Source organism: Cetorhinus maximus, chromosome 23 (genome assembly GCF_964194155.1).
Source record: "Cetorhinus maximus chromosome 23, sCetMax3.hap1.1, whole genome shotgun sequence".
Taxonomy (NCBI): Eukaryota; Metazoa; Chordata; class Chondrichthyes; order Lamniformes; family Cetorhinidae; genus Cetorhinus; species Cetorhinus maximus.
Genome location: NC_135901.1, coordinates 16,709,884 through 16,734,913, shown reverse-complemented (window position 1 = coordinate 16,734,913; position 25,030 = coordinate 16,709,884). Strand labels below are relative to the sequence as shown.

At 45.6% G+C, this 25,030-nt stretch overlaps 3 protein-coding genes and 1 pseudogene across 5 annotated transcripts in view; 1 reads left to right on the top strand and 3 right to left on the bottom strand.

Annotated features, from left to right (window-relative positions):
- LOC144697850 (uncharacterized) overlaps window positions 1-4,493 on the top strand; it is a 100,750-nt gene extending 96,257 nt beyond the window's left edge. The window contains exon 8 of the mRNA XM_078569824.1: window positions 3,515-4,493. Within this exon, the coding sequence (XP_078425950.1) occupies window positions 3,515-4,353 (839 nt within the window). The 3' untranslated portion in view covers window positions 4,354-4,493. The remainder of the gene's footprint in view (window positions 1-3,514) is intronic.
- A 3,531-nt stretch (window positions 4,494-8,024) lies between these two features.
- LOC144697273 (uncharacterized) lies at window positions 8,025-13,044 on the bottom strand. Of its 3 annotated transcripts, XM_078569219.1 has the most exons (4): window positions 10,861-11,059; window positions 10,090-10,195; window positions 9,552-9,603; window positions 8,025-9,138 (listed from the first exon to the last, which is right to left on the bottom strand). In XM_078569219.1, exon 4 carries the CDS (start codon window positions 9,027-9,029, stop codon window positions 8,520-8,522), a length of 510 nt encoding a protein of 169 aa, XP_078425345.1. In that variant the 5' UTR covers window positions 9,030-9,138; window positions 9,552-9,603; window positions 10,090-10,195; window positions 10,861-11,059; the 3' UTR covers window positions 8,025-8,519. The 3 variants fall into 3 exon arrangements, 2 of the variants coding, with proteins under 2 accessions (XP_078425345.1, XP_078425346.1); XM_078569220.1 differs by lacking the exon at window positions 9,552-9,603 and having other exon boundaries at window positions 10,861-11,057; XR_013580327.1 differs by lacking the exons at window positions 8,025-9,138; window positions 9,552-9,603; window positions 10,861-11,059 and adding an exon at window positions 12,770-13,044 and having other exon boundaries at window positions 9,937-10,195.
- Window positions 13,045-14,798: 1,754 nt separating this feature from the next.
- On the bottom strand, window positions 14,799-15,417 carry LOC144697849 (uncharacterized; annotated as a pseudogene).
- A 1,881-nt stretch (window positions 15,418-17,298) lies between these two features.
- The window catches only part of LOC144697848 (uncharacterized), a 682,240-nt gene continuing 674,508 nt past the window's right edge, over window positions 17,299-25,030 (bottom strand). Inside the window, 2 exon segments of the mRNA XM_078569823.1 lie at window positions 17,299-17,880; window positions 17,936-18,103. Of these exon segments, the coding sequence (XP_078425949.1) occupies window positions 17,299-17,880; window positions 17,936-18,103 (750 nt within the window).

Below are 25,030 nucleotides of genomic sequence, written 5' to 3'. Positions count from 1 at the left end.
ACACACCCGAGTAACGGTGTTCCAGTGCACTGACTGTGGAAAGAGCTTTAACCAGTTACACAGCCTGAAAAAACATCACACCATTCACAGCGGGGAGAAACTGTACATGTGTTCTGTGTGTGGACAAGTTTGCAACAGATCTTCCAACCTGGAGAGACACAAGGACACGCACGCCATTGAGAAACCGTGGAAATGTGGGGATTGTGGGAAGGGATTCAGTTTCCCATCCCAGCTGGAAACTCACCGACGCAGTCACACTTGGGAGAAACCGTTCACCTGCTCTGTGTGTGGAAAGGAATTCACTAAGTCATCCAGCCTGGGGTCACACCAGAGAGTTCACAGTGACGAGAGGCCTTTTAAATGCTTTTACTGTGGAGATTGCTTTAAAACCTCTCCTGATCTAATTAAACACCAGCTTGTTCACACTGACAAGAGACTATTCAGTTGCTCGCACTGTGAGAAGAGATTCAGACAATCATCTCACCTTATTCAACATCAGCGAGTTCACACTGGGGAAAGGATATTCACCTGCTCCGTGTGTGGGAAGCGATTCACTCAGTCATCCAATCTCCAGACACACCAACGCACTCACAGTGGGGAGAGGCCGTTCACCTGCTCCGAATGTGGGAAGGGATTCAATCGACCATCCAACTTGTTGAGACACCAGCGGGTTCATGTGTGACTGCAGGGGTTGGATGCTGCTGTTAATCACATGTTTTGTTTATTTCTGCTGAATGTAATAACTCCTATCGCTGGGCCAGAGTTTAAAGTTCTTTGCAGGGCAGGTGGTGTGCCGGGACTGCAGCAAGTAGGAGTTTCTGGAGAATATTGCGATCCTGAACCATCATATCTGCGGTGAGCGTCTGCAGCTCAGGAAACCTGGGCTTAGGGTTATTGAGCTGCAGACATCAGGGCCGTCAGGGATGGGGAGAGTCAGCTGGACACTTTCTTTCAGGAAGCAGTCACAACCGGAAGGTTCAGGAGAAATTTACAGTTAGTCAATGGTCAGGATATATCAGAATATGTCAAGGAAATCAGTTTTAGCATCTGTGGTCTTAATTTCTCCGGGGTAAGAGGAGAGAAATTGACATCTGGACTTAGTATGTGTCAATCAAGGCACCTTTCCCTTTCAGATGCTGGAACATTGATTCTGATGTTATCAGTGAAATTAACTGAGACTTTGAAAGGATTCTCGTTACAGCACATCAGGGATTTCAACCTAATTTGTACTTTGGGACAATCAGAATACTTTGTAACAGACAAGACACTGAAAGGCTTGAAGGGATGACTCTGAAGAAGAGTCATATGGACTCGAAATGTTAACTCTGTTTTTTTTTTACTCTCCACGGATGCCATTAGACCTGCTGAGTTTTTCCAGCATTTTATGGTTTTGTTGCCCTTGAACTGAGTCACTTGTCACACCATTTCATAAGAAGTTAAGAGTCAACCACATTGCTGTGAGTCTGGAATCACATGTAGGCCAGATCAGGTAAGGACAGCAGGTTTCCTTCCCTAAAGGGCACTGGTGAACCAGATGGGTTTTTACAACAATGGTTTCATGGTCATCATTATTGAGATTAGCTTTTCAATTCCAGATTATTACTTGAATTCAAATTCCATATGGATTCCGCGTTATTGCTGCTGTTTCGGTAAAACTTTGGGGGATTTGCAATTCACCATCAATTCCCTTCTTTTTGGTGGATAATGGAGGTTCTGTGCACTTGGGCTTCTGTATAATTTGGTTGCTAATTTTATTTACTGCCCAACACTCGCCGCAATCCCCACATCGTTGCAAAAAAAGGATTCACGATTCACTAATTAGGCCACCCGATGGCGAGGTCTTTACCCAGCATCCCCCGCTGTTGAGCTGCAGACATCAGGGCCGTCAGGGATGGGGAGAGTCAGCTGGACACTTTCTTTCAGGAAGCAGTCACAACCGGAAGGTTCAGGAGAAATTTACAGTTAGTCAATGGTCAGGATATATCAGAATATGTCAAGGAAATCAGTTTTAGCATCTGTGGTCTTAATTTCTCCGGACTAAGAGGAGAGAAATTGACATCTGGACTTAGTATGTGTCAATCAAGGCACCTTTCCCTTTCAGATGCTGGAACATTGATTCTGATGTTATCAGTGAAATTAACTGATCTGAGACTTTGAAAGGATTCTCGTTACAGCACATCAGGGATTTCAACCTAATTTGTACTTTGGGACAATCAGAATACTTGGTAACAGACAAGACAAATTCCATATGGAGGATGGAGTCAAATGTTGGAGGCCGGTTGGGTATGCATTAGGATAGTTTAGTCTACAGGTAACAAATGAATGGATGACGCTTTCAACAGCAGATAAACTGATACTAAGGCGGAGTCGGGTGATGTTACTGAGGCAGAAATAGGCGGTCTTGGTGTTGATGCGGATATGTGGCTGTAAGCTCATCTCGCGATTGTGAACAGTGTGATTCAGCCTCAGGCAGTTGCCAAGGAGAGGGGGAGAGTCAGTGGTTAGGGAGTGGAATTTGTAGTAGGCACCGAAGGCAATACTATGAGCGTTGGTGGCTCGGCCAGCATTTATTGCCCATTCCTAGTTGCCCTTTAGAAGGTGGTGGTGATCTGCCTTCTTGAACCACTGCAGTCGATGTATTGCAGGAACACCCACAGTGCTGTTAGGAAGGGAGTTCCAGGATTTTGACCCAGTGGCAGGGAAGGAATATTTAACTGGAGGAGATTTCTGCTCATCCAGTGCTGGATGTCATACAAATCTGCACAGTGTGTGACTCGGACTTTTTAAAATTCATTTATGGGCATTGCAGGCTGGGCCAGCATTTATTGCCCATCCCTAATTGCCCTTGAGAAAGTGGTTGTGAGCCACATTCTTGAACCACTGCAGTACCTGGAGGGAAGCTTGGAGGTGATGGTGTTCACATACACCTGCTCCCCTCATCCTTTTAGTTCGTGGAGGTTGAGGATTTGGGAGGTTCTGTCAAAGTTCTAGTCGAGCTGTAGATATATAAAATCCCTCTCTTTCACCCTCTGCCTCCCCTTTTTCTCACTATCCCTCTCACCTTTTCTCCCTCTTCCCCCCCATAGAGGCCAGAGACTTGTGTAGGCCCAGTCTTGATGGCAGGTTCCCTTCCCTGAAGGACATCAGTGAAAAAGTTGGGTTTTTATGACAATTCAGCAGTTTTCATGGTCACTTTTGCTAGTATCAGCTCCACAAATTACTAGGTTCATTCATCTCAATTTCACAACCTGCCTTTGTGTTTTTGTGGGTTCTCTCTCACTCCCATTTTTTCTGTTTTAAATCAATTTCACAGAGTATTAGAGGGGGAGGATTTGCACTTTGGGAAACTCAAAGCAAATATCACATCAGGATCTGATGGAGTCGCTCAATTTATCATAACCTGAATGTCATCAGATTTTGAACATGGAAGGAAAAAGCACTGTTTACAGTGGGGAGAAACTGTGGAAATGTGGGGAATGTGAGGAGAGGTTCAGTTACCCGTCTGAGCTAGAAGCGCATCGACGCATTCACACTGGGGAGAGGCCGTTCACCTGCTTCGAATGTGGAAAGGGATTCACTCGGCTATCCGACCTGTTAACACACCAGCGAATTCACACTGGGGAGAGGCCATTCACCTGCTCTGAGTGTGGGAAGGGATTCATTCAGTCATCCAACCTGCTGACACACCAGCGGGTTCACACTGGGGAGAGACCTTTCAAATGTCCAGACTGTGGGAAATGCTATAGAAGTTCTGGGGACCTGATGTACCATCAACGTGTTCACACTGATGAGAGACTGTTCAGGTGCTCTCACTGTGGGACTGGGTTCAGGGGATCGTTTCAACTCACTGTATACCAGCGAATTCATACTGGTGAAAGGCCGTTCACCTGCTATGTGTGTGGGAAGAGATTCACTCAATTGTCCCATGTGCTGAGACATGAGAGAGTTCATACTGGGGAGAGACCTTTTAAATGTCCAGACTGTGAGAAGTGCTATAAAAGCTCCGGGGAACTGATGTCCCATCAACGTGTTCACACTGATGAGAGACCATTCAGGTGCTCTCACTGCGGGACCGGGTTCATTCGATCGTCTGAACTAACCGCACACCAGCGAATTCACACTGGACAGAGACCGTTCACCTTCTATGAGTGTGGGAAGGGATTTGCTCAGTCAACCACCCTGCTGAATCACCAGCGAGTTCACACTGAGGAGAGGCCATTCACCTGTTCCGAGTGTGGGAAGAAATTCACCTGGTCATCCCACCTGCTGAATCACCAGCGAGTTCACATGGGGAGAGGCTGTTCACCTGCTCCGAGTGTGGGAACGGATTCACTTGGTGATCCACCCTGCTGAGACGCTAGCGAGTTCATGAGTAACTACAATGATTGGATTTTTCTGTTAATCACATTCAGCACTGTACTCTGTTAATTTGAATCTGTTTCTGTGGATGTTAATAAATTCCAGCCCAGTAATGGGCATTAACATTGTGGATAAATGTCAAATAAATCAGCTTTGTGTTAAACACACAGTGTGTTGAGTCTTTTTAATATCTCCAACACAAGTTAGTTCCTTCTGAATTACTCTCCCTCTCCCCACCTCTAATACCCTCAGCTCCAACAACAAGTGTGAGGAGCTCATGGAGCTTCTTTGTCACCAAGATTGAGACAATCTGTTCAGCTGCCTCTGCTACTTCCCTCCCTTCCACTAACACACTGGGCAAAACTGTCTCTAAAGTTCCCCCTTGTCTGTGCCCAGAACTCTCATCTTTTTTAAATTTCTCTCCAATCTCCTCTCATGCCCTCTCAGGTCTCATCTTGTCCATGAGACCCATTTCCTCTTTCCCGAACCTTATTCCCACTGAACTACTGACTGCCCAAACACCCCACCTTACCTGATATTGTTGCTGGTTCTCTCTCATCAGGTGATTTCCTACTTTCCTTTAAATCTGCTGTCATCACCCCCATGCTCAAAAAAAAACAACTCCATTGTCCTTGCAAATTACTGCCGCATCTCTCAGCTCCCTTTCCTCCCCGAAGTCTGAGAACATTTTGTCGCCTCCAAAATCCGTTCCCATCTTTCCTGGAATTCCATGTTTCAATCCCTCCCAGCAGATTTCTGCGCCTCGATCACAGTAACCAAACAGCTCTTATCAAAGTCACAAAACACATCCCATGTAACTGACAGAGATGAGCTATCCCTCCTTGTCCTCCTTGGTCTGTTTGCAGCCTTTGACATGGTTTACCACACAATCCTCCTTCGCCAAATCCCATTCACCTATCACCTCTGGTCTCACTGACCTACATTGGCTCCTGATCAAGCAGCACCTCTTCACCGTTGTCCAGCTGGTGGGACTGCTCTCTCCTGGTTCGTTGCTTATCTATTGGCAGCCAGAGTACTGCCCACAATGTTTCTCTTCTCTCTCCCACACAGTTACCTCTGGTATTCCTGAGGATCTATCCTTGGCCCCTCCTATTTCAATCGACATGCTGCCCCTCAAGGATGTCATCTGAAAAAAGTGTTTGATTTCACATTATGCAGATTACTCCACCATCTCTCTTGACTCCTCCACTGTTAGTAAATGATCAGACTGCTTATCCATCATCCTGTACTGGACCTTCAGAAATTTCCTACAATTGAATGTTGGAAAGGCTGGTGACATTGTTTATGGTCCCTGCTCCAAATTCCATTCCCAAACTACTGACCAACCTCCATTCCCAACCTTCTCCCTGGCAACTGTCTGAGACTAAACCAGACATTTCACCGCCTTGATTCATATCTGACCCTGAGATTAGCAACTGACCACAGATTTGCTCCAACACTAATACCACCTCCTTCCACGTCTGTAACATCACCCGACTCCACCCCTGCCACAGCTCATTTAAAACCTCACCCCATCCTTTTGCTACCTCGAGACTGAACTATTCCAACATACTTCTGGCTGGCCCCCCACACTTTTTTTATCCTTTAATAGGATGTGGTGTCGCTGGTTAGGCCAGCATTTATTGGTGAGCTGTGTTCCTGAACCGCTGCAGCTCATGTGGTGTAGGTACACCCACAGTGCTGTTAGGTTGGGAGTTACAGAATCTTGACCCAGCGACAGTGAAGGAACGGCCGATATATTTCCAAGTCAGGCTGGCAAGTGGCTTAGAGGGGAACTTCTAGGTGGTGGTGTTCCCGTCTATCTGCTGCCCTTGTCATTCTAGATGGTAATGGATCAGAAAACACAAAGTCATCCAAAACTTTGTTACCTATGTCCTAACAGACCAAATCCCATTCACCTATCATCCCCATTCTCACAGCATGCATTAGCTCCTGGTGTAGCAACACCTTGATTTTAAAATGATCATCCTTGTTTTCAATCAGTGCTTCACCTCGCCGGTCCCTCCCTTTGTAACCTCCCTCACCCACCTCCCTCCTTGAGCTACTGCTTAAAATTGAACTTTTTAATCATTCTTTTGGCCACCTGTCCTAATTTCTCTGTATGTGGCTCTGCCAAATTTCATTTGATAATTCTCCTTGGGAGAATTCTCCTCTGGTAAATGTGCTAAATGAAGGCAAGTTGTTGGGTGTGATTAACAACAGTAATAACACCAGAATCCAACTCCTGCAGTCACATGTGAGCTCACTGTGTCTCAGCATTAGGGTGACTGACTGAATCCCTTCCAGTACATAGAGCGGGGAAACAGTCTCTCCGTGCTGTGACTGCACTGATGACTTTCAAGGCTCAGATGGGTAATCGGATCCTTTCCAAGTTCCAGATATTTCCATGGTTTCTCCATGGTGTAGGTATCCTTTTGTCCCTCCAGGTTCAATGGTCAGTTGAAGCCTCGTTCATGCACAATACGTGTACGGTTTCTCTCATTGTGAATCTACAAATCCTCCCTTTCTCATACCCAGTAAAAGGAGTTTAGAAACTTAATCACTGTTTGTATAGGATAGAAATTATAGTTTCTATGGAACATTTTTTCCTCTTTTGTTTCCCCAAAGCTGTAAATCCCAATCCCAAGCTCTCCCTCCTCCCTGGGCTGAAATCCAAACTCGGTTCCCCATGTTCCCTGCGTAAAAGTCAGATGGACATTTTGATTGGACGTACTGAGTACAATTTTTGTCTCAATACTTAAGGAAGGACTTACTTGCACTGGAAGCAGTTCAGAGAATGTTGACTAGGCTGATTCCTGGGATGAAGGTGTTTGTCTTCTGAGGAAGGGATTAATAGGTTGGATCTGAATCCATTGGAGTTTAGAAGAATGAGAGATTATCTTAATGAAACATAGAAGATACTGATGGGGGCTTGATAGGGTGGATGCTGAGAGGATGTTTCCCCTCTTGGGGGAATCTAGAACTAGGGGGCACAGTTTCAGAATAAGGGGTCTCACACTGAAGGCTGAGATGAGGCGGAATTTCTTCCCTCACAGGATAATGAATCATTGGAATTCTCTTCCCCAGAGAGCAGTGGAGGCTGGGTCATTGAATATATTCACGGTTGAGTTAGACAGATGTTTGATTTACCAAGGAGTCCAGGGTTATGGGGGGATAGGCAGGAAAGTGGAGTTGAGGCGACAGTCAGATCAGCCCTGATCTTATTGACTGGCAGAGCATGGCCTACTCCTATGTTCTTTTAATCCCGGTATCCAAGGACAGAGAATCACGAACAATATCAGTGAACATGGGCAAGTTAGGTGATCAGCAGTTTAGTGGGAATAGGATCGAGAGAGGAGGCAGGTCTCAGGGGCAAGATGAGCTCTGAGAGCATGAGGTGACACAGGGGAAAAATAGAGAAAACTGTGACTTTAGGGCTCAGACAAGGGGCAACTTTACAGGCATTTTGGTCCGGTGAGCAAGTGGAAAGGAGGAAAGCGGCGGTGGGAGCTGATCGGATTGTCTCAATCTTAATGACAAAGAAGCTCCATGAGCTCCACCCACTTGTTGTTGGAGATGATGATGAAGGAGACAGTGGAGAGGGAGAGCACTTCAAAAAGAACCAACTTATGTTAGTTATTAAAAAGAGCCGAAACACTATATTTAACACAAAGCTGATTTATTTGACTTTTATCCTGAATAACCACCATAACTGGGCTAGAGTTTGACATCAGCAAAAACAGACCCTATGAACATGGCTCTGTCTGGGATTTGATTAACAGCAAAATCCAATAACTGTGGTTACTTGTGAACTTGCTGGTGTCTCAGCAGAGTAGATGACCGACCAAATCTCTTCCCACACATGGAGCACATGAACGGCCTCTCCCCAGTGTGAACTTGCTGGTGTCTCAGAAGGGTGCATGCATGATTGAATCTCCTCCCACACTCGGAGCATGAGAACCGCCTCTCTCCAGTATGAGTGCGCTGATGTACAATGAGATGAGATGATTCCCTGAACCCAGTCCCGCAGTGAGAACACCTGAATGGTCTCTCCCCAGTGTGAACGCGTTGATGGCACATCAGTTCCACAGAACCCTTATAGCACTTCCCACAGTCTGGGCATTTAAAAGGTCTCTCCTCGGTGTGAACTCGCTCATGTCTCAGTACTGGGATGACTGGGCAAATCCCTTCCCACACTTGGGGCAGGTGAAAGGTCTCTCCCCAGTGTGAAATCGCTGATGTATCAACAGGTTGGATGAATCACTGAATCCCTTCCCACATACAGAGCAGGTGAACGGCCTCTCCCCAGTGTGAGTACGCTTGTGTGTCAGCAGATGGGTTGACTGAGTGAATCCCTTCCCACACACGGAGCAGCTGAACGGCCTCTCTCCAGTGTGAACTCGCTGCTGAGTCAGCAGGTGGGATGAGGTGGTGAATCCCTTCCCACATTCAGAGCAGGTGAACGGCCTCTCCCCAGTGTGAATACGCCGATGTGTTTCCAGGTCAGATGGGCAATTGAATCCCTTCTCACAGTCCCCACATTTCCACGGCTTCTCCCTATTGTAACTGCATTTATGTTTTGACAGGTCAGATGGTCGATTGAAGCCTCGTCCACAAACAGAACACGTGTACGGTTTCTCTCCACTGTGAACAGTGCTTTTTCCTTCCATGTCCAAATTCTGATGATATTCAGGTTACGATAAATTGGGCGACTCCATCAGATTCTGATATGATGTTTGGTTTGAGTTTCTTGACTGCAAACCCTCCCCTGCTAATACCCTGTGAAATTGATTTAAATCAGAAAAAAAAGTGAGAGAGAATCCACAAAAACACAAAGGTAGGTTGTGAAAGTAAAGTCTGCAGAAGTGCCAGTAAAATGTTAAACAAGGCCAAAATACACCCATTATTAGAGGCAGAGGAAGTTAGACAATAGCAGAGAGATTATCAGAGAGAACAGTGGTGAAACAGAGCAATGGATGGACATGGGTTCTGATCCACAGTAAAGGAGCCACACCATCCCCAGAGCCATGAACCCGCTCACAGATAACAGAGCATAGCACTAAAAGCTCTAAGTTAATTCCCTTCATAATCTTGGCAACTTCATTTGATCAACTTTGAGTCTTTTCCAACTTTGTCAAATATTTCTCTGAAGTTTGAATGTTTGATTGTGATAAATGCTCAAAAATACTCACCTCTAAAACGATTTCAGCTTTTAATGTTAATGTCTCCTGCTGGAGCCGGCAGCTGGAAAAATATCAGAAGCCCTGGAGTCAGAGAAAAATCTCCCAGGTGAGGAAATACCCGGGGAGTGGGGTGATGTCACCGCGCAATTGTCGGTGTGTGATGACATCACAGACACGAACACAGAACATCTGGGACTGTGCAAACCAGTGATCACCACATATTATGATGGATGTGAGGGTCCTTGAGAGGGTGCAGGGGAGATTTACCAGAATGGTTCCAGGGATGAGGGATTTTAGTTGCATTGTTGGGTTGGAGAAACTGGGGTTGTTCTCCTTGGAGCAAAGGAGATTGAGGGGAGATTTGATAGAGGTGTACAAGTTTATGATTGTTTAGATAAGGTAGATAAAGAAAAGCTGTTCCCATTATTTGAATGGGAGTAAAAGGATTACAGGAAATAGATTTAAGATTCATGGGCAAGATCTACAGGAAGATGTGACAAAGAAAGTTTATACAGCGAGTGGTCATGATCTGGAATTCAATGCTTACACTCAAAGGCCGATAACATCCAGGTCCTGATGAATCAAGTGATGCTGTCAAATTTTGATGTGATGTTTGATTTGAGTTTCCTTTCTGCAAATCCTCTTCTAGTACCCTGTAAAAGATGTTTACAAAAACCATCAGTGTCTGTCAAGGATAGCAATTGAAAAGAGACAAACATTTCTCTTGATTTGAGTTTGCTGCATGTAAATCCTCCCTTCTAACCCCCTGTTAAAGAGGTTTCCAAAAGCCATCACTGTCAGGCCAGGATAGAAATTCACAACATTCTCTTCTCCTACCACACATGCACCCTGCTGCACATTGCCCCTTGTCATCATCAGCGCTCCCTCGATTCGAGGATGATGTCTACTCAGGGTTGTGAGTTTCTGCCGTGAGTCTTCATGTGACTGAACAGACCCACAGATCTTTGGACACATGGGGCAGGATGTCCATGAGGAAGTGGGGATCAGAGAGCAGGATTTGCATCCTTTTCTATCCTGCTCTGCTTCGTCAATTAGACTCAAAGCGTAAAGGTCAGAGCTTGATGGACAAGTTGTTTCAATTCTGTCGTTAAAAACATTCAAAAACATCTTCCCAATAAAAATTGCAGCCGCGCATGCTCCCTGCTGTACATCACCCAAAATAAAGATGGGGCCGCGCATACTCCCTGCTGCACATTGCCCCAAACAAAAATGGCAGCTACGCATGCGCCCTGCTACACATTGCCCACTATGAAGATAACGGCCGTGACCTGGGGCCTGTAACTGGGAGAAATCGCACCTGTAGCTCTTATCCCTCTCTATGCAAAAGGAGGAACGGCGGGTTCTTTTTCAGCATTTGCTGCTTACACAACAGATTTACAAAGTCTCCCTGACCACCTGCCAGGGATCCTCAGCCCGGCCGTTCCCCATCACCCTCTTTACCGAATGCAGATCGAAAAAAGAAGCTTTTCTCCAACGCCAGCGCTCCCACTGCGCATGCTCTGATCACCGGCAGTGCGCCTGCGCACTGGTCTCTTGCGATGTGAATAGAGGACATTCTCCACCGCATGTAATGCTGGGTAACGGCCCCGCCATTGACAGTCCAAATTAACCTAGCCTGGTTTGTTTTGCTGTTATTGGGTGGAAACTGGGGCCAGACGGTTCAATATTAAAGTTGTGAAACAAGTTGTACTTAAACCCATCTGCATAGACCCTTCATTATCCACCAGAAAGAAGGGGAATGGGAATTGGTGGAGAATTGAGAGTCCCCAAAACAACAGCAATAATGGCAGAATCCAACCCCTACAGTCACACGTGAACTCACTGGCATCCCAGCTCTGGAAACAAATTGAATTACTGCTCACACACAGAACTCTCTCTGGCATGAATGTGCTGATCATGCATCAAATTCTATTTGAACTTTCAAAGTTGGTGGGAAAGCTGAGTAAATCCTTTTTCAAACATGAATTATCTGAATGGTCTCTCTCCAGACTGACTGTGCTGCTGTGTCAGTAAATAGGATGACCAAGTGACTCAATTTCCACAATCAGCTGGAGAATATCCTACTGCTGGTGTAATGGCACCCATGAGTTTCCAGCTCAGACGGCCAACCGACTCATTCTTCAGTCAACAACAACAATGTGCATTTCTATAACACATTTATTGTAATAAAATGTCCTGAATTTCCTCACATGAGCATTAACAGTACCCATCTTAAGTTTGTGCTTGTGTCTCTAAATTGTTTCCAAACACACTGTTATAATTTCCATACAATAAAAATGGGAATGCAGACTTTTTTTTTGAACTTTCTGAACCATAGCTTTATTTGTTGTGTAGATACACTGGTAGTTTATGCAGTGCTGGAGGAAGCCATTGTGGAACATCTGGGTTTCCAGGTGGTCCCTTCGTGGAATCCATTCCTGAATCGGCGATACACCATCTTCAGGTGCCTCATGCAGCCTGTACCAGTTGTGTTTCTCCTTTTGGCCTCAGCACTCCAGTTATATTTCCTCTTTCGCATATTTGCCGCAGGTCGAATTCTGCAGGTGAAATGCTTTAGCCCCAACTTGCCGGCAAAGAGTGTGGGTCTTGTTCCGCCTCTTACCAAATGACGATGTTCCCTTTGTCATTTTCACTGCGCGTTGGAGAGCCATTGTAGACATTTTACCAACATCGATCAGTGGCTCTGTTAAATGGTTCATCACATTGTAATGTCATATTATAACATCCCTACGGTTATGAAAGCAGATCCTCTGGCTCAGTTTAATCTATACCTTGGTAGATCTGCTAATGGGAATTGCTATTTTTTCTTATTTGTTACATGACACACATTTATTGAATCAGATGTCTTGATGCTGATTGTCTCCCAGACAGATTTACTCCACCAATCTTAATAACCAGTGTTTCTTGTTTCCCAGTTTTATTTCCACAGTATTCAGCCAATCCCATTGTTATTTCTCCCTTCTAGTTTAATTCGTTCTTTACTTCAATATCCTTTTTCATAATCCCTTTCCCATCGGTGTCCACCCAACTATTCAAATTTTATTACCAACATTGGTAAGGATGTAAGATGTGTCATATAGCCTAATGTATAACACTATTTCTGGTGGTGGGTATTGATTCTTGAGAGCAATGCATGCAGGAGATAGTCCTTCTTAAGGAGTCCCCTCTGAAACATTATTAACATCAGCCCACATGTCAGAATGAACCTGGTTTAGTCCTGGAGGTGCTTAACAGCAACAATAACAGCAGAATACAACCGCTCCATTCAATTGTGAACTCGCTGGTGTCTCATTAAGTGAGGTGAATGAATGAATCCTTTCCCACACACAGCAGGTGAAGGGCCTCTCCTCAGTGTGAACTCGCTGGTGTCTCAGCAGAACACCTGTGGCTTTAAAAGTCTTCTCACATTTAGAACATTTGAAAGGTCTGTTATCAGTGTGAACAAGTTGATGTGAATTGATGTGAGCTAGACGAGTGAATCACTTCCCACACACGGAGCAGGCGAATGGCCGCTCCCCAGTGTGAACCTGCTGGTGTGTCAGTAGGTGGGATGAACGGGTGAATCCCTTCCCACATACAGGTGAATGGCCTCTCCCCTGTGTGAATGTGCTGGTGCATCAGCAGATCCCTTGTCGTTTTAAAGCTCTTCTCACAGTCAGAACATTGGAAAGGTTTCTGATCAGAGTGAATTCGCTGGTGCAACTTGAGGTAGGTCAAACAAATAAATCCCTTTGCACACACAGAGCAGGGGAATGGCCTCTCCTCAGTGTGAATTTGCTGGTGTCTCAGAAGATCACCTGCAGTTTTAAAGGTCTTCTCACATTCTGAACATTGGAAAGGTCTGTTATCAGTGTGAACAAGTTGATGTGAGCTGGGGTGAGATAGTCGAGTGAATCCCTTCCCACACACGGAGCAGGTGAGTGCCCTCTCCCTTGTGTGAACTTGTTGGTGTTTTATGAGGTTCACTGATTGTCTGAACACTTTCCCGCAGTGAGAGCAACTGACCCGTCTCTCAGTGTGAACAAACTGGTGCTTGACCAGGTCCTCTCGTCTTTTAAAGCTCTTCTCACAATCAGAGCAGTTAAACAGCCTCTCATCAATGTGAACTAGCTGGTGTCTCAGCAGCTGGGACAGAAAATTGAATCTCTTCCCACACATGGAGCAGGTTAACGGCTTCTCCCCGGTGTGAGTTCTCTGATGTATATGTAAGCTGGATGATAATGTAAATCCCTCCCCACACACCGAGCAGGAGAACGGCCTCTCCCCGGTGTGACTGCGTCGATGAATCTCCAGCCGCGATGGGTAATTGAATCCCTTCCCGCAGTCCCCACATTTCCATGGTTTCTCCATGGTGTCTGTGTCCTTAAGTCTTTCCAGGTTGGACAATCAGTTGAAGCCTCGTTCACACACAGAACACGTGTATGGTTTCTCCACACGGCGAATAGTTCTGTTTGTTTTCAGGCTGTGTAACTGGTTAAAGCTCATTCCACAGTCAGTGCACTGGAACACTCTCACTCAGGTGTGTGTCTCGGTGCTTTTTCCTGTTGTTTGAAATCTTTCCCCACAGTCAGAACAAACAAACATTTCTCCTTCCACATTCAAAAGCAGGTGATATTAAGGTCTTGATGAACTGTCAGACTGTCAGATCTTGATGTGATTTTTGGTTTGAGTTACCGATCTGCAAATCTTCCCCTTCTAAAGCCCTGTAAAAGGAGATTACAATAAACATCACTGACAGACCAGGACAGAAATCCAAAACAGACAATTCTAGTTCCTATGGAACATTTTTCTTCTCGTTCCCCCAAAGTTCTAAATCCCCAAGGTTACAGACAAAGAACTGGATAGTGGGATTGGGCTGGCACAGACATGATGGGCCATATGGCCTCCTTCTGTCCTGTAAAGTTTCATTTTCAGTTTCCATCGTTGAAGATGTTGAAAACTGAGATTTAGACTGAGACAGAATTTTGGTCTCTCAGGGAATCGAGGATTATGGGGAACAGGCAGGAAAGTGGAATTGAGGCTAAAATCAGCCATGATCGTGTTGAATGGTGGAGCAGGCATGACAGGTCAACTGGTCTAATCCTGCTCCTAGCCCTTATCTTCTTACAGCAGTGCTGTCTGCTTTCATCTAAACTCATTGACAGATATCCAGAATATTAAACTCCAGCCCAGTTACAAGGGTTAGTAACAGCAACAGAAACAAAGGTTGTGATTAACAACAGAATCCAACCTCTGCAGTCACTTATGAACTTGTTGGTGTGTCAGCAAGTGAGACGATCGAGCGAATCTCCTCCCACACATAGAGCAGGTGAACGTCCTCTCCCCAGTGTGAACTTGCTGGTGTGTCAGCAGATTCGATGACTGAGAAAACCCCTTCCCACACACATATCTTCTCCCCTGTGTGAACCCGTTGATGTGTCACCAGGTTGGATGATGAAGTGAATCCCTTCCCACACACGGAGCACGTGTACGGCCCCTCCCCAGTGTGAACTCGCTGGTGTTGAATGAGGTGAGACGACTGTCTGAATCTCTTCTCACATTGAGGACAACTGAACGGTCTCTCGTCAGTGTGAACAATCTGGTGTTTAATTAGATCCGGTGAGATTTTAAAGCCTTTCCCACAATCAGAGCATTTAAAAGGCCTCTCGTCAGTGTTAACTCGCTGGTATAAATGAAGGCTGGACATCAGAGTGAATCCCTTCCCACACACGGAGCAGGTGTACAGTCTCTCCCCAGTGTGAGTGCGTCGATGAGCTTCCAGCTGGGATGGGCAAGTGAATCCTTTCCCACAATCCCCACATTTCCACGCTTTCTTTGTGGTCTCAGTGTCCTTGTGTCTCTCCAGGTTGGACAATCAGTTGAAGCCTCATCCTCAAACAGAACACGTGTACAGTCTCTCCTCACTGTGAATGGTGTGATGTTATTTCAGGCTGTGTAACTTGGTAAAGCTCTTTCCACAGTCAGATAACTGGAACACTCTCACTCAGGTGTTTGTGAATCGATGCTTTTCCAGCCACACTGATGCTTGAAATCTTTTCCCAAAGTCAGAACAAACATTTCTCCTTCCATGTTCCTGATGAATCAAGTGACTCTGTCAGATCTTGATGAGATGTTTGGTTTGAGTTTCCCATCTTCAAATCATCTCCTTCTAATATCCTGTAAAAAGAGTTTACAAAAGTCATCACTGTCAACTCCAGGATAGAAATTCAGAACAGACAATTCTAGTTTCTATGAGACATACTTTCTTCTCTTGTTCTCTCAAATATGTTGTCCAATTAAACTAAAAGAGCCCAAAATCAGCATCAAAGCCCCAACTAGAGTGAAGAGAACCTCCCTAACTAAACCAGAACGTTGCTTCCAGTATCTCTGAGACACTCTGTACTTTGAGGTACCCACCGGTGGTGGAAGGCATCAACCGTACGAGTGGACACCACATGCTCCCTCTCCAGGGCCATCCAGACACGGAAAAGACTATGGAAGAGAGGCCAGCAGCCTCTTATGGGGTAGAAACAGAAAATTCTGGAAAAACTCAGCAAGTCTGGCAGAAATTGTGGAGAGAGAAACAGAGTTAAGGTTTCAAGTCCGTATGACTCTTCTTCAGAGCCAGTGAAGTCACCTCTGCTTGATGAGAGCCAGCGTATTTGGGAGATTTGTCTTTGAGAGGACTGCCACATTCCTGATTCTGACCCCGAGATGCTCAGAATGTGCCGCAAACAGTGAAGGTGAAAGTTGTTGAGCTTCCTTTCCTGATCACTGTAAATCGTCCATGTTTCACAGCCAGACAACAAGGTACTGAGGACACAGGCCTCTCAAACCAGCATATTAGTGCTGAGAGGCAGTTTGATGTTATTCCATGGACGATGCGTGAGTCAGCCAAAGGTGGAGCTGCTTTCCCTACGCGTGTATCGAGGTCTGCATTGAGAAACAGATTGTCTGTCACTGTGGACCCAAGAATTCACTGGCCACTTCCAGCGGGGTGTTAGTTAGTGTGATCAAGGGCAGAGATGTGACACCCTGTCCCCAAACCACAGTTTTCTCGATGTTTACAGTAAGGGTGAACAAGTTACAGACATGGGAGAAACAGTCCACGAGTCTTTGTAGCTGAATTTGTGTGAGTCACAAGCATGACATCATCACTGTAGAGGAGGTCTCTGATCGAGACAGGCTGTATTTTGTCTTCACTTTCAGTCTGGACAGATTGTAGAGGTTACCATCTGACTGAGTATGCAGGGAAACTCCTTCCATTTCTGCAGCAAAGGCCAAGGTCAGGAACATGGAGAAGAAAATACCAAACTGAGTGGGGGCTAGGACACAGCCCTATTTCACTCCATTCTCCACATTGAAACTGTCAGAAGTGGAACCGTCAAACTGTACAGTACAGGCCATGTTGTCATGAAAGGAGTGGATGAGACTGAAGAGCTTTGGTGGACAAAGTTTTTGTTGCAATCTCCTCTGTTCCCTTTGTTTTTGTAAATTGTGATGATTTTTGTGTCACGCACGTCCTGTGGAACGGATCCGACCTTCCAGCAGAGTTCATGAATTAAGGGGAATGATCACACATGGTACTTTTAAAAAGGGACACTGCAGCCCCGAATATCAGTGACACCTCCAGAATATTAAACTCCAGCCAGTTATAGGGGCTGTTAACATCAGCAGAAACAAACCTGATGTTGTAAGACTATCAATCCTGGATGTGATTAACAGCAGTGCTAACAGCAGAATCCAACCCCCTCAGTCACTTATCAACTCGCTCATGTGTCAGTAGTTTGAAGGACCGAGTGAATCTCTTCCCACACACGGAGCAGGTGAATGGTCTCTCTCCAGTGTGAACTCTCTGATGTGCCAGGAGAGCAGATGAACACCTGAAATTCTTTCCACAGTCCATGCAGCTCAATGGCTTCTCCCCAGTGTGAACTCGCTGGTGTGCAATAAGGGTGAATGATGGCCTGAAACTCTTTTCACAAGAAATGCAGCTAAACGGCTTCTCCCCAGTGTGAACTCGCTGGTGTCTCAGCAAACTGGATGACTGAGTAAATCCCTGCCCACAAACAGAGCACGTGAACGGCCTCTCCCCAGTGTGAACTCGCTGGTGTTCAGCGAGGGCCGATGAATGCCTGAAATTCTTCCTGCAGGAAGTACAGCTGAATGGCTTCCCCCCAGAGTGAACTCGCTGGTGTGACCTAAGGCCGGACGAATGAGTGAATCCCTTTCCACACACAGGGCAAGTGAATGGCTTCTGCCCAGTGTGAAGTCGCTGGTGTATATTGAGGTCAGATGAAGACCTGAACCTCTTTTCACAGTGAGTGCAGCTGAATGGCTCAGTGTGAATTCGCTGGTGTAACATAAGACTGAGTAAATCCCTTCCCACATACAGGGCAGGTGAATGGCCTCTCCTCAGTGTGAATTCGCTGGTGTGACATGAGTTTGGTTGTCTGAGTGAATCCCTTCCCACACACGGAACAGGTGAATGGCTTCTCCCCAGTGTGAATGCGTCGATGGATTTCCAGCTGAGATGGATAATTGAATCCTTTACCACAATCCTTACATTTCCATGGTTTTTCCATGGTGCGGAGTCCTTATGTCTCTCCAGTTTGAATAATCAGTTAAAGTCTTGTCCACACAGCGAACAGGTGTACGGTTTCTCCCCGCTGTGAATGGTGTGATGTTTTTTCAGGCTATGTAACTGGTGAAAGCCCTTTCCACAGTCAGTGCACTGAACATTCTCACTCGGGTGTGTGTGTGCCTCAGTGTTTTTCCAGTCACACTGATGTTTGAAATCTTTTCCCACAGACAGAACAGACAAGCATTTCTCCTTCCACATTCAATTGCTGATAATATTCAGGACCTGATCAATCGAGTGACGGTTTTAAATCTTGATGTGAAGTTTGATTTGAGCTTCCCTCTGTAAATCTTCCCCTTCTAATATCCTGCAAAAGGAGTTTACAAAACTCTTAACTGTCAGCACAGCATAGAAATTCAGAACAGACAATTCTAGTTTCTATGGAACTTGTTTTCCTGTCTTGTTCCCCCAAAGCTGTAAATCCCCATCCCACACACTCTCTCCTCCCTGGGCTGAAATCCAAACCCATCTCACCATCTCCACCATTTCTTTCCTCCACTCCCAGTTTTCTCCCTCCCTCTCCTCTGCCTGGGTTCAGTTCTCCAGCTCCTGTCTGCAAACTGACAATAAAATCAATGAGTCTTATTGGGGGTTTGGGGCCTCCAGCGGGTGTTGCTGAATCCTCCCCGCCCACCTCCCAGGGTTTCCTTCCTTCCCACAGATCAGATCCTCATTGATTTGAGCCCAAAGTGTAACCTCTTATTTCTTGTCCCCCCTCCCCCATCCTCTGATGTGAACCATCCTCCACTCGCTGAGCCAGGATGGCGGCCGTTAACCTGGGCCTGTTCCCGGGAGGGAGAAGCCCCGCAGCTGCAAACCAGGAGCTGACAATGATTCCTCAGGGTTTGCGGATCCACAAAGTGTTTCCAAATCCTCCCACCCACCGCCTCGCTCTGACTCCGCTTCTCCAGGACAAACAGCAGCCTCTCCCCGCAAGGCCATCAATCGCACTACGCATGCTCCACGCTTCTCGACACTGCGCCTGCGCACTGTTGGCCAGGTTCGTCTGCCACACTGCGCATGCGGCAGCTCACACTGCCCGGCTGATTGACGGCAGTTCCGGACCAATAGGAAGAGGGGCAGATTTGGAGGTCCAAGAGGGCGCAGCTGCTGCTCCAACCAATCGGAGTGAATGAGGGGCGGGGCTGAGCCCGGATCTCCCTCATTGGCTGAAACTCTGCATCATTTTGAAAGCTGATTTGTCTCAAACTCCAGGAGAACCGGACCTTTCTGTTTGTGGCTTAAAACAGATGAAACCCTGTGGGTGTGGAGCAAACATTTCAACATATTTAAGTGAAATGTGGCAACATGTTGAAACAATGCACAAACAAGTTAAGGCCTGACTTCAAGGCATCGCAAGGCAGACAGTGAATGTCACCATTTGAACAAGGCGAGTCCTTGCTTTCAATAAATGAACCGGCAGAAGGGTTAGGACAGGTTAGGGAGAAGTTTAATACTGTTATCATTCGGAACAACACAGACTATAAAGAAAATACTGATCTCAAAGACAATGTCTTGTAGTATATTGTGCTGAATCAGGTTTAAAGGGCTAAATGATGTACGTTTTCTATTTTGAAAAGTTATTTTAAAATCTGGAACTTAGATAGTGATTAGGTGGGCAGGTTTGGATCAGTGATGAAGTGCCACATCAAAGGTTAATGCAGTAAATAAAAACTCATGGTTCGGGGGTAACATATTGGTATGGATAGAAAATTGGCGAGCTAACTGGAAGCAGAGAGTTGGCATAAATGGGTCTTTTTCTGGTTGGCAGGATGTGACAACTGGTGTGCCACAGGGATCAGTGCTGGGGCCTCAGCTTTTTACAAGTTATGTAAATGACTTGGATGAAGGGACCGTAGGAATGGTTGCTAAATTTGCTGGTGACACAAAGATAGGTAGGAAAGGAAATTGTGAAGAGGATGTAAGAAGGCAACAAAGGACATTGGTGGGTTAAGTGAGTGGGCGAAGATCCGGCAAATGGAGTATGGCATGGGCAAATGTGAAATCGTTCCTTTTGGCAGGAAGAATAAAAAAAGCATATTATCTAAATGGTGAGAGATTGAGCAGCTCTAAAATTCAGCGGGATCTGATGTCCCAGTGCATGAATCACAAAAGGTTAGTATGCAGGTACGGCAGGTAATTAGGAAAGCTAATAGAATGTTAAGACAGAGATGAGGAGAATTTTTTTTCCTCAGAGGGTTGTGGGTCTTTGGAACCTATCTTAGAATTATCTCCATCAAGCAGAACATCAATATAAGGAGAATTAACATCATCTGTAATATCAGAAGGAAAGTAGTGGCTGCAATTATCCAAGGATATTGTCCTGCATTGTATACTATCTTTCACCGGAGCTGTTCACAAGGGTGGCAATAGAGCTCTCAATGTTTTTCATTTTTGCTGCTTCTCTGCCAGATGTTGTTCAATATTGCCTCAAAAGTCAGTGAAAGCAGGGTCTTTGATTATTTTAAGGCAGAGCTAGATAGATTCTTGATGAACAAAGGGGTGAAAGGTTATCGGGAGTAGGCAGGAATGTGGAGTTGAGGCTACAATCAGATCAGCCATGATCTTATTAAATGGCGGATCAGGCTCGAGGGTCCGAGTGGCCTACTTATGCTTCTAATTCATATGCTCGTATGTACTTCAGGAAGCCTTAAAATCAGATTGACAATATTTCAGAACTGATTCCCTGTGACAGCAGCAATCTCATTGCTCTCTGTTGGTATGATCGATTGAAGTATTTAAAATGGAGAACATGGAAGTATTGATGGATGATGTACACAAGGAATTTGTGAACTAACTGAGGATAATAGTGAAGGGAAAGGAAGGACCTGGAAAGCAGCAGACTCTTCGTGTTGTTCCAGGAGAAGTGGGGTCTGTGTGTGTAAATGTGAGGTTTAAACAGCACTCACATACACAGACACACACACACACACACACACACACACACACTCACAGACATACATGGGGACACTTCCTGCCTGATCAGATGGACAACATTTTGCCTCACAACAACCAACCTGAACAATACTGGGGATAAGAGCCATAATGTTTCAGAAATTCAAGTGAACTTTCCCCTTCAGGGACTGCGAACAGTTTTGGCTGTCCAATTCCACCGCTCTCTCTGAACCTTAAATCAATATTGAACAACATCTGGCAGAGAAGCAGCAAAAAAGAAAAACATTGAGAGCTCTATTGTCACCCTTGTGAACAGCTCCGGTGAGAGATAGTATACAATGCAGAACAATATCCTTGGATAATTGCAGCCACTACTTTCCTCCTGATATTACAGATGATGTTAATTCTCCTTATATTGATGTTCTGCTTGATGGAGATAATTCTTAGATAGGTTACAAGGAGAAAGAATATAATGGAAATGTTTGCACTGACAAAGAAATAATCTTCGAAGCTTAAAAATGAAGAATATATTTCAGCCCCGAGGTGGAGAACGTAGACAAAGAGAAGCCAGATGTGGAAGACATAAATTTGATTAGGTACATACTGGAACGATGTTTCCACTTGTGGGAGGGATTAGGACCAGGGTGTACAGTTTAAGAATAAGAGACCTTCATTTAAGACTGAGTTGAGGAGAAAGTTTTTCTCTTGAAGGGTTGCTGGAATGTGGAATTCTCTTCCCCAGAAAGCAGTGGGGGCTGGGTCATTGAATTTATTCAAGGCAGTGTTAGACAGATTTTTGATAGACAAGGGAGTCAAGGGTTATGGAGGACACACGGTAAAGTGGAGTTGAGACACAACCAACTCAGCCATGATCTTATTAAATGGCGGAGCAGGCTTGAAGGGCTGAATGGCCTACTCCTGCTCCTAAGTCCTATGTTCATAAATGACTCTAAAAACTGTATAAAGCATTTCTGTATAATAAAGGCGCTTGCACACATTGAAACTAAAGATCTGCAATAGAGGCTGTTCCTAGCAAGTCATATTTAAGATAAGAGTAGAACCAGAGGACACAAATTGAAGGTGACTGAAAAAAGAAGCAATTGTGAAATGAGGAAAAGGTTTCTATGTTGCAAGTGGGATCTGGAATGCACTGCCTGAGAATGTGGTGGAGGCAGATTCAATTGAGGTCTTCCAAAGAGAATTGGACAATTATCTGAAGAGAAAAAAAAAACGCAGGGCTATGTGCCAAAGATGGCGGGAGTGGGACTAGGTGAGTAAATCATGCAGAGAGCTGGCACAGACACGATTTTTCGAATGCCTTCCTTCTGTGCTGTAATCATAGCATGACACTAGGCTATAAGGGAAATGCAGTGCACCAGTGCATGAGAGGCTGATTGTTCCTTGTGCCCCGGTTCAGGAGTGGCTACGTTTTGGGCAGTGTGACCTGAGCATACAGAAAAAATACTGAGGCCAATGACAAGATTCTTGAGGGTAAAAGAATGCTGGAGGGAGTGGGTTAATAAAACCGGGGAGCTGCAGGCTGCACGAACTTCGAATGTGACCCCAGTCGCAATAATAAGCGGTAAACAAATTTATCTGATTAAATGAGATGGTTTTGCATGTCGGAGTGCCTGTAAATACTCGCTGTAAAGGATGCGGACTCTCAGAAGGCTCCACACCACCGGCTGCTCGTGTGTAACTGATATCCTATCAGTGTAATGTGCACCTGTATTTAATAAAGTGTTATAACCCCTCATTGTGCTTCGTGTCCAGTATTCTCCTCACCCATGGATCTTCTATTTTGCCTACTGCGAAAAAATCTTGCTGATCACTGGCTCATCCCTATGGCGGCTTGTGTATCCAGAACACCCCGCGCTTCAGAAAGTCCCCTATCAATGACTATTGGAGTCCAGTGCGCAGGTGCAGTGTGGGTGTGCGTTCTGAGCATGCTCAGTGTCAGTCATGGTGACAGAGTGAGGAGGAGCGGACGGTTCGGGAGGCGGGAGGAGATTGTGAGCACAGGGTAGGAATGGAAACCGCGGCTGGACTGGGAACTGGATCAACTTCTGGGGTAGGCCCCAGGCCCCGTGTTTACCCCGCGGTGACAGGCCCGGGGGGGAGGGAGCGATGGAGCCGGCGGCTGGACGGGGAGGATTTGGAAACACTTTGTGGATCCGCAAACCCTGAGGAATAATTGTCAGCTCCTGGTTTGCAGCTGCGGGGCTTCTCCCGGAGTTCAGAAGAATGAGGGGGGATCTCATAGAAACCCATGGAGGGGGGAGTGTGTGCGGAACGTGGATTTACAGTTTTGAGGAACAAGATGAAAATATATTCTATCAGGGAAATGCGATGGCGCAGTGGTAATGTCACTGGACGAGTAATCCAGAGGTTCAAATCCCATAAATCTGGAATTAAAAGTTAGTCTCAGTAATGGTGACTATGAAACTACCTTTCATTGTTGTAAAAACCCATCTGGTTCACCAATGTCCTTTAGGAAATCTGCCATCCTTACCTGGTCTGATCTACATGACTCCAGGGCCATAGCAATGTGGTTGACTCTTAAATGCCCTCTGAAATGCAAGCTACTCAGCTACTGAGTAAGCCAGCAAGCTTCTCAGTTCAAGGGTAATCAGGGATGGGCAACAAATGCTGGCAACATAGTGACGCCAACATCCAGAGAAAGAATAATTTAAAAACTGGAATTGTCTATTCTGAATTTCTACACCCTGGACTTACAACGATAAATTTTGTAAACTCTTTTTGCAGGAATTAGAAAGGAAGGATTTGTAGATGGAAAACTCTAAACAATCATCTTGGTTTGAGTCACTTGATTATTCTGGACCTGAATATCATGAAGCTTTGAATGTGGAAGAAGAAATGTTTGTCTCTTCTGTACGTGGAAAATATTTCAAACATCAGTGTGACTGCAAAAGCACCGAGACACACACATCCAAGTGAGAGTGTTCCAGTGAACTGACTGTGGAAAGAGCTTTAACCAGTTACACAGCCTGAAAAAAAACACACCATTCACAGTGAGGAGAAACCGTACACATATTCTGTGTGAGGATGAGGCTTCAACTTATTGTCAAGCCTGGAGAGACACAAGGACACCCACACCATGGAAACGTGGAAATGTGAGGACTGTGGCAAAAGATTCAATTCTTCATCCTAGCTGGAAATCCATCGACCCATTCACACTGGGGAGAAACCATTCAGCTGTTCCGTGTGTGGGAAGGGATTTACGAAGACAACCTACCTGATGTTACACCAGAGAATTCACACTGAGGAGAAACCCTTCAGCTGCACTTACTGTGGGAAGAGGTTCAACAATTCATCCACCCTCGCAGCACACCAGCGAATTCACACTGGGGAGAAACCGTTTACCTGCTCCGTGTGTGGGGAGGGACTCACTCGGTCATCCAGCCTTTGGACACACCAGCAAGTTCACACTGAGGAGAAGCCATTCAGCTACATTACCTGTGGAAGGAGTTTCAGGCAGTCATCCAACCTTCTGACTCACCAATGCACTCACACTGGGGAGAGACCTTTCACCTGCTCCTCATGCGGGAAAGCATTCACAAGGTCCTCCAGCCTGCTGAGACACCGGCAAATTCATAAGTGACTGCAGGGATTGGATTCTGTTGTTATTGCTGCTGTTAATCACATCCAGGATTGATAGTATTGTGGAATATTGTGTGCAGTTTTGGTCTCCTTACCTAAGAAAGGATGTACTTGCCATAGAGGGAGTCCAGCGAACGTTCACCAGACTGATTCCTGGGATTGTAGGATTGTCGTGTGAGGAGAGATTGGGCTGACTAGGCCTGTATTCACTGGCGTTTAAAAGAATGAGAGGGGATCTATTTGAAACATATAAAATTCTGACAGAGTTGAACAGACTGGATGCAGGGATGATGTTTCCTCTAGCTGGGAGGGGGAGGGGTGTAGGAGTGGG